Here is a 14089-nt window from a genome sequence, read left to right on the forward strand (position 1 = left end):
GACTTCAGTTTGTAACTATACTCTAATTACTATTTTGAAAATGATAACACATTAAATTACTCCGTTACTAAAAAAGTAATAAAATTACAGTAACGTGTTACTAAGTAATGCGTTACTGCCCAACACTGTACATAAATAGGTCACACTTTATTTTAAGGTCGAATTGTCACTATTAACAAACCATTAACTATGACTTTTGCCTCAATAAACTCCTAATTTGCTGCTTATTAATAGTTAGTAAGGTAGTTGTTACATTTAGGTCTTGGGTAGGATTTGGGGTGTAGAATATGGTCATGCAGAATATGTGCTTTATAAGTACTAATAAATAGCCAATGTGTTAATAATAGCCATGAATAATAAGCAACTAGTTAATAGTGAGAATTGGTGCCTATACTAAAGTGTTACCAATAAATAAATACTTCTATCAAACGAAACATAAAACAAGATGGCATCTGTGTTGGAAGCGATGTGTACCTTAAAGGGATACTCCAGCCCAAAATGAAAATTTTGTCATCTTCTGATCAATCTTCTGATCAATCTTCAAATCACTTATCTCCATGTCGTTCCAAACCCGTAAAAGCTTTGTTCGTCTTCGGAACACAATATAAGATATTTTGGATGAAAACCGGGAGGCTTGTGACTGTCCCATTGACTGCTAAGTAAATTACACTGTCAAGGTCCAGAAAAGTATGAAAGACATCATCAGAATAGTCCATCTGTGGACTATTCTGACGATGCTTTTCATACTTTTCTGGACCTTGACAGTGTAATTTACTTGGCAGTCTATGGGATGGTCACAAGCCTCCCGGTTTTCATCCAAAATATCTTAAATTGTGTTCCGAAGACGAACGAAGCTTTTACGAGTTTGGAACGACATGGGGGTAAGTGATCAATGACAAAATTTTCATTTTGGGCTGGAGTATCCCTTTAAACTCTTGATGGACCTACAAGGGATCACACCGCCTTATATGAAACTGAACAAAATAGAAATTAAGAGTATTCATTTAAAATACATTGAGATATTTACTAATCAAGTCACTCATTCAGCCATCTTTTTTTATGTGTCAATCATAGATACCAAAGAGTTTCCCGATCCATCTGAACACCAGCCAGTTCGGTGCTTTCATTCCACAGGTCAGTATACTGTGTGTACAGGTTGTGATTTTGGAAGTAAAAATCGAACATGTTAACCTGCACAAGGACGCCAACGTCCTGAAGCATCCTTTGTTTGTTTTGAATATATTAGTTACTGTTATAAACTGCTATAATGTTATAAAGTAAAACCATGTAATTAACTTGACAAACAATACATGATTAAAAAGGTCTACATCTCAAGCTTTAATCTGTTTTACTATATAATATACTATTTAAATAACTTTTATTAACACTCATTTCTTTGTATCAAAAGTATATTAATTAATATATAATTATTATACAAATATTTCATAACTAACTACACATGATACAACTACATGGTTGCATATGCTGATGAAACACCAATTAGGACTTATGTGTCTGTCTCTGTCTGTTACATGTTCTATAGTTTCTACAAGTTGTTATCCAGATGAATAATGTGATTTCTTTGCAAATTGTTTGTTCAGCTGCGCACATTATATCCCAACATGGAGATGCAGGTGCTCTTGTACGCCAGTAAGACGCCACTATTCTCCTTCAGTTCAGGGGTGATAGACGTTCACGTACCTGTTGCTGCAAAGTTCTCAGTTGTTAAACCTGATGGCATGCTGGTGCCTCTTTTCAGACTGGATGTGGTGAGTTTTGTCTTTGGATACATAAAATTATGTAAAACAAAAACAAACAAAAAGGTAAGAGGAACTCTCATACTCTCACAGTAAGTAGTAACAGTTAGAACTGCAGCTGCTCATATTTGTACAAAATGGTACAAATGCTAGTTGGCAACACCTGCAGCACGCTGTAAAGTAGAAGCTGCAAACAGTGTTATAATACCATGTATTCACTGAATCGTTCAATATGTGATTTATGTAAAGGTATCAGCAATTCAGCTTAAAATTGAATAACTTATGTGTTCCTCTCACACTCCCCCTGCAGGACGGCAGCTTCAGTGGAAGTGCTTTGATTGACAATAAACACCTTACTGGAGATTTTAAAATGAAAAAGTGAGTTATATTGATATTTGTTAAATTAAAGTTGCAGTCAAATGGGATCTATTCAGGGGCGGGTCTGCATGGTGGCCAGGTGTGGCACCGGCCCCCACAGAAATCTGATTGGCCACCCCAGGTGATGTCAAATACATGGTGTGCCTTTGTTACAATCTACCCCACTACTGGGATTGGTTGTAAACACATGCAAGGGTAAGTTATAACAATTAGACAAAAGAAGCAAAAACAGCAGCCACATTATGCAGTTTGCTTCAAAATATGGTTTATTGAAAAAATCCAAAGGGACAACACAAAATGTCTCACTTTCTGTGATTGACCACAGCTCAAATTCGCTTTCTGTTTGACAAAGGAGTTGTGTGTGTGTGTGTGTGTGTTGGACTACTATAGAACAAACTTCCTTAATTGTATTTATGCTTAATGAACACTCAACTTTTGTCTAACTCCAGTGTACCTAGGTAAAGAACATGTAGATCTAACAATAAACTGTGTAAATTTGTGTTAGATTGTGTCTATTTATGAATATTCTCAATCAAATGAACAGTGGTCAATGTTTTTAAACCTGGAGTGCAGGCATGGTGGATCCAGGGACTGCAGAGGGCACATTTTCCCCTCACTTCCTCTGGCTTTGAGCTGCCAAATGGTTCCGAATAGACAACATAAAAGTTTTCGGTCACATTTTATTTTAAGGTCCAATTCTTGCTATTAACAAACCATTAACTACGACTTTTCCCTGAATAAACTGTTACTAGAGAGAAAGTCAGTGGCTGTGGGGTGTGAGACAAGGTTTTTCAAACCTGCAATAAAACTCGTTCAAAATCGTCAGCCAGTTGTTGATTCTCCACAGTGCAGGGGGATGGTGTATTGTAATTGGTGATGTCTATCTGTCCTTTCCATACTGACGCCGGGTCATTTGTAGAAAACTGGTTTCTCAGCTTTTCGGAGTAGTTTCTCTTAGCCACTCTGATCTCCTTTGTCAGTGTGTTTTTGGTCTGTTTATTCAAAGTTCTGTCCCCATTCCTGTAGTAGGCAGCTTTTTTGGCCTGACAGAGCTGTCTGTTTGTCTAACTCCAGTGTACCTAGGTAAAGAACATGTAGATCTAACAATAAACTGTGTAAATTTGTGTTAGATTGTGTCTATTTATGAATATTCTCAATCAAATGAACAGTGGTCAATGTTTTTAAACCTGGAGTGCAGGCATGGTGGATCCAGGGACTGCAGAGGGCACATTTTCCCCTCACTTCCTCTGGCTTTGAGCTGCCAAATGGTTCCGAATAGACAACATAAAAGTTTTCGGTCACATTTTATTTTAAGGTCCAATTCTTGCTATTAACAAACCATTAACTACGACTTTTCCCTGAATAAACTGTTACTAGAGAGAAAGTCAGTGGCTGTGGGGTGTGAGACAAGGTTTTTCAAACCTGCAATAAAACTCGTTCAAAATCGTCAGCCAGTTGTTGATTCTCCACAGTGCAGGGGGATGGTGTATTGTAATTGGTGATGTCTATCTGTCCTTTCCATACTGACGCCGGGTCATTTGTAGAAAACTGGTTTCTCAGCTTTTCGGAGTAGTTTCTCTTAGCCACTCTGATCTCCTTTGTCAGTGTGTGTTTGACCTGTTTATACAAGACTCTCTCCCTATTCCTGTAGGCATTATCTTTGGCCTGAGTTTTGCAGTGAACCATGGTTTGTCGTTGTTGTTAAATTATTAAAAAGTTAAATGAGTCCTGGCAGGAATGCACATATCCTCACAGAAACTGATATATGATGTTACAGTGTCTGTGAGCTCATCCAGATCAGTGGCAGCAGCTTCAAAAACACTCCAATCAATGCCTAAGCAGGCTTGTAAATTCCGCTCTGCTTCATTAGTCCATCTTTTTTTACAGTCGTTATTACAGGTTTAACTGATTTCAGTTCTACCTGTAGGTCGGTTTAAGTTGAACCAAACAGTGATCAGAGAGCCCCAAAGCTGCCAGTGGGATGTTTTAATTCATTCTTTTTTTTATCTAGAGACTCGGAACATTGATGTGGAAAACTGCTTTTTTCACAGCAGTTCTGCCATGACAACTCTTTGAGAAATTGGCATGGCGATGTGATAATGTATTTGGTCAGAACAGATCTGCTTCACTGCTGTTGTTGAATATTGCCGCTGCTGCAGAGCAAGTATAGGGACTTGGGTCACACTTTAGTTTGGGGACCAATTCTCACTATTAACTATTACTTTTACCTCGTTAAACTCTTAATTTGCTGCTTATTAATTGTAAGGTAGTTGTTAAGTTTAGGTATGGGGTAGGATTAGGGGATCTAAAATATGGTCATGAAGAATAAGGCATTAATATGCATGCAAATAAGTGACTAGTTAATAGTGAGAATTGGTCCCTAAATTAAAGTGTTACCAAAGGGTATAAGTGTACATGCTTATTTCACTTTAACATATCCACAAAGCTAAGTCACTGTATCCTGTATCCTAAGTCACTGTAACAAATTCATAATAGACAGCTTGCTGCGGCAGCTATATAAAAACAGTTTAGTAAACACTGCTGCTTATATGTGTAGTAATTCACACCTGCATCGAGTGCAAGATTATTAAACAAAAACTTGTCTATGATTGTTCTTTTAGGAATTAATAAGTCAGATCATACACTATGTACAGTGATATGGAATAAAGAAACATTCACTTATCTTAGATAGTGCTGCAAACTACTACAGCAAACACTGGCCAAGTATTGGAATGTTGAGCAGCAAGCTCATTGACTGCTGATGCAAACGAAACCAATCAGCTGTGCCATGTAGATAACAATGTGACTGCTAGAAGATTGAGTTATCAGCCCACGCTATCAAAGGTTTCATGACAGTACTTTGTATTTAGATCCGTAAGTATTTGGACAGCAATGCAATTTTTAAAATTTTTGCTCTGTACACTACCGAAATGGATTTGAAATGAAGCAATTTAATTTGACATTCTTTACATTCAAACTGGGTTGATGGTTTTAGAATTTTGGGAATTCTGTTTTTTTTTTAATTTTGCGTTATCTTTATAGCCATAGTGAAAGCAACAATAGATATTTTACCTCAGATCTTGAAAATAAATTAAAGCAAACTAGTACGTTAAAGCTGTGAACTCACTGCAAACCAACACGTGTATTCCATAACAAAGATGGCATCAGTCACTCACTCACTCACTCAAAACTGTTCAGTTCATTCACATTTGAATCATCTATTTTCCGTGTCCACTTTTCTTTTCTACACACTTGCCATGTTTTTGCTGTCACATCGTATCTACACTGGACGCGACAAAGCATTGCAAATCATTTGAACGTTGGGTCAGTACGCTATAAATAGAACGAGTCAGCAGTTTACTGTCAGGGATTTGTCGTGTCGCGCCACATCCAAGACAGCATCACTGATTATAACGAGCTCTTGTATTTTATTGCATCGCGTCGCTCGCATCCGGTGTAGACACGATGTAAGTTAATGTAGCTTTGCGTTTGAATTTTCATGCCAAATTATTTGAAATTAGCTCTGGCCAAACTTTTTTTCTCTCACGGGTCGGATGTGGCCTGCGGGCAACCTATTGAGGAACCCTGGCCTAGATTCTGCAAAATACTGCAAAACTGAATGACAGCACAGATGGTACATAGTATGGACTGTCCAATGAGAAACATACTGCAAATAAAACATACTACAAAAGTAAGCAAATAACTTTTCAAGGCAAATAAGAGGGTTTTATTTTTTTCTCTTTTTTTTTAGTGGCTAAGTCAGTCACATGACCTCAAACTCAATAAAATGTACTTGCTGAACACAAAACTTTAGGCAGAAAGACCCACAAACAAGCAGCAACTGAAAACAGATGCAGTAAAGGTCAGGTTAAGCATTACATGGTATGACACCCATGAATTTGGTAATAGCCATGGGTTCCAGATGGGTCACTGTCCAAATATTTATGGTTAGGTTAACTGTATATTAAAAGCAATGTACAGTAATATTATTAATAATATATGATATAACAATAATACATGGATATCTAAACCTGGTGCTTTTCATAGGTAGTTTAAGATTAGATTTAAAAAATATATACTGTAAAAGAGCAAAGTAAAATACCATTGTTGTTTTAGAAATTATTACAATATAACCATTTTTTGGTAAGTTTATAATGTAATACAATTTCACAAAGTAGACTTTTTTTTTTAATGTTATGAGCTCAAAATGTTATTGTTTTGTGATGTTACGTATTACATTATGAACATTTTATGACATTAATAGTAATATCTTATATATTAACAACTTGATGGATTATGTAGCAACTCACAATGTAAGTGTTAGTTTTGTAAAACTCTGCATCTTCTTTTGCCCTGAATGCTGAATCAAGTTTAACAGTGACTGTTGGATCATCTGAGATTGGTGATTTCAAGGTGAGATCTGAGGAAATATAATAATCAATTACCAGACACTGATGATTCATATCATATATTCATTTTTTTAGATCAACATAATAAGACATTTCGTTTTCTTTGTGTTATATTTCAATGTACAGACTGCCGGGCTCGAGCACATATTAGTGATTGCAGTAAACATATTTGTACTTCCAAAACTAAATGGTAAAAATTTCAAATGATATTGCATTTATTACAAACTGTTTCATTATTTAAAGTATTCATACGTGTGTAAATTTCCTTGCAACCAAGTAAAGAAAAGTTTGAAATCTATAGACTTTGCAAACTTGGTTTTAGAAAGTCTGGGAATTTTTGTTATTAGGGCCCGAGCACTGAAGATGTGAGGACCCTCTTGGAATTGTTTTGTTTATTATCATTATTATTCTACTTTGTATTGTAGATTACCTGAAGACTGGCTTTCTCCTACCCACACTGCAGGACTTTAGTTTGATTAATTCTAAATTGCTCATAAAAAATGTAAGTACTATTAAGTTACTATTACTATTATTATTTACTATTATATTAGAACATTGTTTGCTATTGAAAAGTTGTTAGAAAGCAACTCAGGGGTAGAGTCTAAATTTGTTTTCCCTTTGTAACTATCTTTCAGGGCTTTGTGGTCATTTTTACTGATGTTGAAAATTCTTGGACAGTCTCAATGAAAACTAAGGTCCAAACTTCTCCAAATAATCACTTCAATGGAGTCAATTTGCATGCATAAGTAATCTGGCTTGCAAGGAAGGGCGGCGTGATGTCTTTCAGCTAGAGTTTGGAGGAAGATTATTTGTTCTGTGACAAATTTATATATATATATATATATATAATCATAGTCCATTATCTGTCATGTTTATGTTGTGTTCTAATGACTTTTAGTTTAGAGCTTATGTTCTGGGGTTTTTTTGGTATCCTCCCGTGTTTAGTTCCTGGTTCCTTATTGCCTTGGTTTTTGATTGTCAATTGTTCCCATATTTACTGATCATGCACACCTGCTTTCAATCTTTTAGTCTTGGTCTCTCTATACATAGCTTGTGCATGCTGTTTAATAATCATTTGAAACCTAGCAAACTGGCAGCTCCAGTAGTAATGAAAAAATGCCTTATTTAAAGGGTATAGGGTGTTATTTCGGACAGACTCTGATTCTTTCTGTTCATTGTCCGTTCTTGTTTTAGTATAGCCATGTTTCAGTAAGCCAGTCAATCCGTAGTGTTTTTGCTGTTCTTTTGGATGTAATCTTCGTTTTACCTTTTATTTATCTTGTATCTTCTTCAATGCTTATTAAAGCTGCAACTAGATCCACATCTACTCCTTTCCCTGAGAAACTTTACAGTATCCATGTTATTTCTGTATCATACAAGATCTTGAAGGCTTTTGGGTACAACCAAGGCTGGTACACACGTGATGGATACAGATGAACGTACCGGGAGATCTCCACACTAAACGAGCAGGTTATAATGTCCAACATGAGACTGCATATTACACACTCTACCTGAGCAACACTACACTCAAAAAAATATTTAACCCCAAAAGTTAAAACTTATGTAATTCAATTAGATGTCAATTTTCCATCTAATTTAATCGCACAAATCCAACGCAAAAGTTAACATTTATTTAAGCTTCACCCTTTCATGTTCAGTTAATGTGAATGAATTAAATACATTTTATGAAAACTGATGAACTGTGATTTAAGCTTCTATAATACATAAACTTTACTCATTTCCAATAACTTATTGTTACTTGCTTTATATAATCACCTTACATTTTCTTAATTCTGTTAAATAAATGGCCAAAACATGTTACATTTTCAAACATTTATTGTGTTGTAATTGCTCCATGAGTCGAAAGTAACATCCAATCTGACCAAAAAAAAAAAAGCATGAAAGCAAGACACTGTAATGCAGTACTTAACAAATAAAGGCAACTGTTTTCTGCAACTGTTTCATGAATCCTTCTAAATTGAATCTTCCAGTGGTTATTTTTAGTTTTGTGTGCCCACAAGTAACAGGGATCAACAAGGAACCATACTTTTAACATCAAACATTAATTTCACATTTTCAAGGTAACACTGTCATATTATTGCATAGTACGGTAAACAATGTGCTTTCTCCTGATCTATAACACAAAACACAAATGTAAACGGTCCCTTCTCTTCCTAAATATTTGTTAAAATTAAACAACCAGGACCCTTAGAGAAAAATACAATAAAATAAATAAATTAAAATAAATGGGAAAAAAGAAAAGCAAATATTTTACTTCACATATATCAAGTTTTCAACACTTTTTTTAATACATATAACAGGTTTTCACATTTCAGCATTTAGGCCATTAAAACGTGTCCAACTCACTGCAGAGGGGTATGCTGCATACTAAAAGATCTCCTCAGCCATGCCTTCAAGAATGTCAGACCTTTGTTTGGGTGGTGGAATAAGTAGCATTCCACTTTTGTTGAACTCTGTTTTAGCTCTCTGAAACTGAATTTAAGCAGAACATGAAAAACGAGAAACTACTACAACGAGGCCAAGAACTGGAGACGTAACCCAAGACACCCTCAACGCTACTGGAAAACGAGTCATCTGAAAAGTTGACTTCCTGGACTCAATAGCAATATAAGTAACATCTCCTGTATCAAAAGTTTCAGAGCTACAGGAAGCAGGAAAGTGCAGTCTCTTGCATGCTGGAGTTAGTGTCATCAGTTTGTAGAAATATTTTTTTCAGGGCATTCTTGTCTAAAAGTTTTCAATGTCCCTCCAGTTGTTGGAAACATGTAGGCAAACAGTGAATGTCCTATTCACTGAAACATTTACATTTGAAGTGCTTGAACCTTTGGGGAAAGCTTGCTGCCATCTAAATTCATCAGTACCTTCTGGAAGAATTCAAATGTGAACTTGAGACTTTGAGGGTAGCTTAAGTTGAGAGCGTAGATCAGTCCGAAGAGCATTACTAATCCAAAGGAAATACTCTTTAAGTGTTGTAGCAGCTTTACACCCTCTATCACAACTCCAACATCACCCGGCTCATCCTCAGCACCAGCACCTTCTTTGCGAATCACAAAAAGCCCCAGAGTGGTCTCAGAAATTCCTCTTTCTGCTTCTTCAGGGTTGCAGTCCTAAGGCCAAAATAAGTAAATAAATATTAAATAATTTAATAATAATAAATAAATAAATAATTAACACATTTTCAGTTTCACTGAAATATTGGCAACATACAGGCTGGCAATGTATGTTAGGTCCTTAAAAAAAGGGCATACTTATACAAACCTGGAATTCTTTGATGACTGTTGTCATGTCCTCATTGAGGTACACACACAGACTCTTAACATTAACACTTTTACAAAGTAATTAAACAAGTAAAGTTTAGTTATATATTTATAACAAAAACAACAACAACACTTACTGTAATTGAGTGATTGCCCCAAACTGGAGACAATGTGGAATGATGTCACAATGATGAGGTCTCTGAAACAGTAAAGGTGACATATAATTTGAGTTTTGCAATGACAACTCTGCATTAAAAGAATGCATGATCAACTTAATGTACACAATTTGTTTTAAATGGAAATCCTATAAACTTTTACATGTACCTTTCATATACTCACATAACTAAATGTCAAAAAAGAGAGAAAAGATCAATACTTTTACAAAGAAATTAAACGAGTACAGTTTAGTTATATTACAAAAAAATATATATACATACCGTAAGTCGGTGATTGACTTTAATCAGATTCAATGTGGATTGATGTCACAACAATGTCTCTGGAATATTAAAAACGACATATGATTTGATTTTTGTAATGAAAGTACAACTCAGCATGAAAAGAATGCATGTTCCACTTCATGGACACGATTTGTTTTAACAGGACATCCTACAAACTTTTACATGCAACTTTCATATAATGTCGAGCATGTTTGAACAACGCTTCAGCATAGTTGCAAAGCATATTTATAGAAAAGCAAAATGTAACGTTACGTCGAGATGGCTAATCTATTATTTAAAAAAAATAATAATAATAGACGGGTAATCTGCCTAAAAAGATGCACATAGTCGACCATATATATCTTAAAATGATCCAAGTTGCATATATTTGATAACAGATTTGATTTTACGCGAGATCCTAATGTTTAATGTATGTCGAGATGACACCGTTTAAAAAAAAATCATGCGTGATCTGCTTAAATACAAAAATGATGAACATACTCGAATAGTAAGATAGTAACGTTACATTTTAAAATGATCAAGATAACGTTAGCAGGGAAGGCCGAAAATATCTAACGTTAGTTAATTCGCCAAAAAGTGCAGTTAGGGCAGTTAAGGTAAATCAAGATCGATCAAATAATAAAAATAGTTTATGTTTAAGTCTACATCAATTATAAATGAAGAAAATATCTTACCTTGTATAATCTCCTCATCTGTTCTTCCTTAATCTTCCTTGCTACCGTACCGTTGAGTAGTGATGTCCGGTTCGCGAACGAATCGTTCGATTTAACCGGTTCTTCTTAGTGAACCGGTTGAACCAGTTCACCAAATCGGACTGAATCCAGAGTGGTCTCAGAAATTCCTCTTTCTGCTTCTTCAGGGTTGCAGTCCTAAGGCCAAAATAAGTAAATAAATATTAAATAATTTAATAATAATAAATAAATAAAAAATTAACACATTTTCAGTTTCACTGAAATATTGGCAACATACAGGCTGGCACTGTATGTTAGGTCCTTAAAAAAAGGGCATACTTATACAAACCTGGAATTCTTTGATGACTGTTGTCATGTCCTCATTGAGGTACACACACAGACTCTTAACATTAACACTTTTACAAAGTAATTAAACAAGTAAAGTTTAGTTATATATTTATAACAAAAACAACAACAACACTTACTGTAATTGAGTGATTGCCCCAAACTGGAGACAATGTGGATTGATGTCACAACAATGTCTCTGGAATATTAAAAACGACATATGATTTGATTTTTGTAATGAAAGTACAACTCAGCATGAAAAGAATGCATGTTCCACTTCATGGACACGATTTGTTTTAACAGGACATCCTACAAACTTTTACATGCAACTTTCATATAATGTCGAGCATGTTTGAACAACGCTTCAGCATAGTTGCAAAGCATATTTATAGAAAAGCAAAATGTAACGTTACGTCGAGATGGCTAATCTATTATTAAAAAAAAAAAAAAGTAATAAAACGCGTAATCTGCCTAAAAAGATGCACATATTCGACCATATATATCTTAAAATGATCCAAGTTGCATATATTTGATAACAGATTTGATTTTACGCGCGATCCAACGTTTAACGTATGTCGAGATGACACTGTTTAAAAAAAAATCATGCGTGATCTGCTTAAATACAAAAATGATGAACATACTCGAATAGTAAGATAGTAACGTTACATTTTAAAATGATCAAGATAACGTTAGCAGGGAAGGCCGAAAATATCTAACGTTAGTTAATTCGCCAAAAAAAGTGCAGTTAGGGCAGTTAAGGTAAATCAAGATCGATCAAATAATAAAAATAGTTTATGTTTAAGTCTACATCAATAATAAATGAAGAAAATATCTTACCTTGTATAATCTCATCTGTTCTTCCTTAATCTTCCTTGCTACCGTTGAGTCACCGTCGTCGCGCCCTAGTCGATTTGCCGCCTTCAGTTAAAAAAAAAAAAAATTCTAATATGCGCATGCGCAACATCTGCATTCGCGCTTTACTGCAACAAAGTAGGTATAGTTTATGTAATTTGATCAGGTTGGTTTCGGATTCATTACGTTCATGTTGAGAAAGCGTAATTCGGAATAATAATAATTATTTTATACTTTTTTAAATATACTTTATTTAAATTGTTTGCTTCATTTCAATTACTGGCAAGAATCATTTTTTTGAGTGTACTATTACACTGAATTTAATAGTATTTTATTCAATCCGTAGAGCAACACATTCCACAGATCAGGGAGATTCCACACTGAGTCAGCAGGAGGTCATAAAACTAATCATTTTGGAGTAGACGTCACAGTTACGTCACTTGCAGCTGCGCGCGCATTGTGGTAGCAGAAAAACACTGGGAACAAGTGGAGGGAAACAAGTAAAATCCATAAGAGAAAAAAAATTATTGTTGTGCCTTTGGATGTCAGAATTGGAACGCAAATCATTTTTATATAATACTGTCGTCAAAGACGCCATTTTAAGCTAAACGCAGATATTTAAACGGACAAACTATGTATGAAACCTGCTATGATTACCCTACTTTTAAAGCTTAAATTTGATTGAAACAATAGGTCTATATAATATTCACATTGGGGACATGTATTAGCCCTACAGTTAAAGCATGAAATACTATTTAAACCTATAACATTTTACATAACACTTACCTATTTTATCTCACAATTCAGACTTTTTTTTCTTGCAATTGTAAGTTTATATCTCCTAGTTCGGACTTTATAACTTGATTCAGCTCAACAATTGAGAGTTTGCCAATTCTGAGGGAAAAAAGCCAGAAGTGTGGGATTATAAACTCATGATTCTGAGCCGAGTGAAAAAGAGAGAATGACGAGTTGATTTGTCTTACCAGAATTGTTAGATATAATCTCAGAATTGCAAGAAAAAAGTCAAAATTTTGAAATATAAACTCAAAATGACCTTTTTTATTCTTTTATTCCATGGCTTCCATAGACTGCTACGTTAAAACTGTCATTTTCTGCCACCATATAGGCTCCACCCACAAAAAAACGTCATCACTGTTTACCCCCACACACGGGGTAAAAGGCACACGTTATTGATACAAATACTTCAGCTAAAATAATGTTTGTTTTAAATAATGTCTAAGTTAATACTTGTTCAAAACAATCACTTTAGCAAAGTTTGTACTGTTTTCTGCTTATTTTGAAAAATAAAAGAATATTTTTTTTTCAATAAATATACTGTCATTAAAACATGTTAATATAAAGAATATATTTTAAAATACAGAAATACTCCATACACCATAATGGTAGATCAAAAAACAGGTTTTTAAAATCTTCGCAAATTGATTAAAAATAAAACACTTAAATGATTACATTGCGTAAGTATTCATACCCTTATCTGGGACAGTTGAAATTTAGCTCAGGAGCATTCATATTGCTTGTAGATGTTACTACACTTAGAGTGACGCTAACCTGTGGCAAATTCAATTGAATGGGTATGATTTGGAAAGGCACATACATCTTAATAAAAGGTCTAACAGCTAAAAATGCATATTAGAGCAAAGACCAAGCCCTGAGGTAAAAAAAAACTGTATGTAGAGCTCAGAGACAGGATTGCATCAAACCACACATCTGGGGAAGAGTTCTGAAAAAATTGTGCTGCATTGAAGGTTCACAGAAGCATGTAGCCTCCATTATCCATAATGGAAGACGTTTGAAACAACCAGGACTCATCCCAGAGCTGGCCTCCTGGCCAAACTGAGCAACTGATGGAGAAGGGCTTTGGTTAGAGTGGTGAACAAGAAGCTGATGGTCATTCTAGTTGAGCTCCATGATCATATATGC

General features: G+C 35.0%; 1 protein-coding gene and 1 long non-coding RNA gene across 2 annotated transcripts in view; one reads left to right on the forward strand and one right to left on the reverse strand.

The window, feature by feature from the left end:
* The window catches only part of bpifcl (BPI fold containing family C, like), a 31940-nt gene extending 24538 nt beyond the window's left edge, over positions 1 to 7402 (forward strand). Inside the window, exons 8-15 of the mRNA XM_016477960.1 lie at positions 235 to 242; positions 1075 to 1134; positions 1602 to 1769; positions 2068 to 2135; positions 6506 to 6548; positions 6671 to 6734; positions 6970 to 7046; positions 7180 to 7402. Coding sequence (XP_016333446.1) covers positions 235 to 242; positions 1075 to 1134; positions 1602 to 1769; positions 2068 to 2135; positions 6506 to 6548; positions 6671 to 6734; positions 6970 to 7046; positions 7180 to 7290 — 599 coding nt within the window. The 3' untranslated portion in view covers positions 7291 to 7402. The remainder of the gene's footprint in view (positions 1 to 234; positions 243 to 1074; positions 1135 to 1601; positions 1770 to 2067; positions 2136 to 6505; positions 6549 to 6670; positions 6735 to 6969; positions 7047 to 7179) is intronic.
* A 1346-nt stretch (positions 7403 to 8748) lies between these two features.
* On the reverse strand, positions 8749 to 10997 carry LOC107681655 (uncharacterized). The gene is made up of 4 exons (XR_001633281.1): positions 10955 to 10997; positions 10260 to 10318; positions 9960 to 10021; positions 8749 to 9672 (listed from the first exon to the last, which is right to left on the reverse strand). It is a non-coding gene; the product is annotated as an uncharacterized LOC107681655 (long non-coding RNA).
* Between the last annotated feature and the right edge of the window lie 3092 nt (positions 10998 to 14089).

This window comes from Sinocyclocheilus anshuiensis, unplaced genomic scaffold (genome assembly GCF_001515605.1).
Source record: "Sinocyclocheilus anshuiensis isolate Anshui unplaced genomic scaffold, SAMN03320099.WGS_v1.1 scaffold1945, whole genome shotgun sequence".
In the NCBI taxonomy this organism is placed as follows: domain Eukaryota; kingdom Metazoa; phylum Chordata; class Actinopteri; order Cypriniformes; family Cyprinidae; genus Sinocyclocheilus; species Sinocyclocheilus anshuiensis.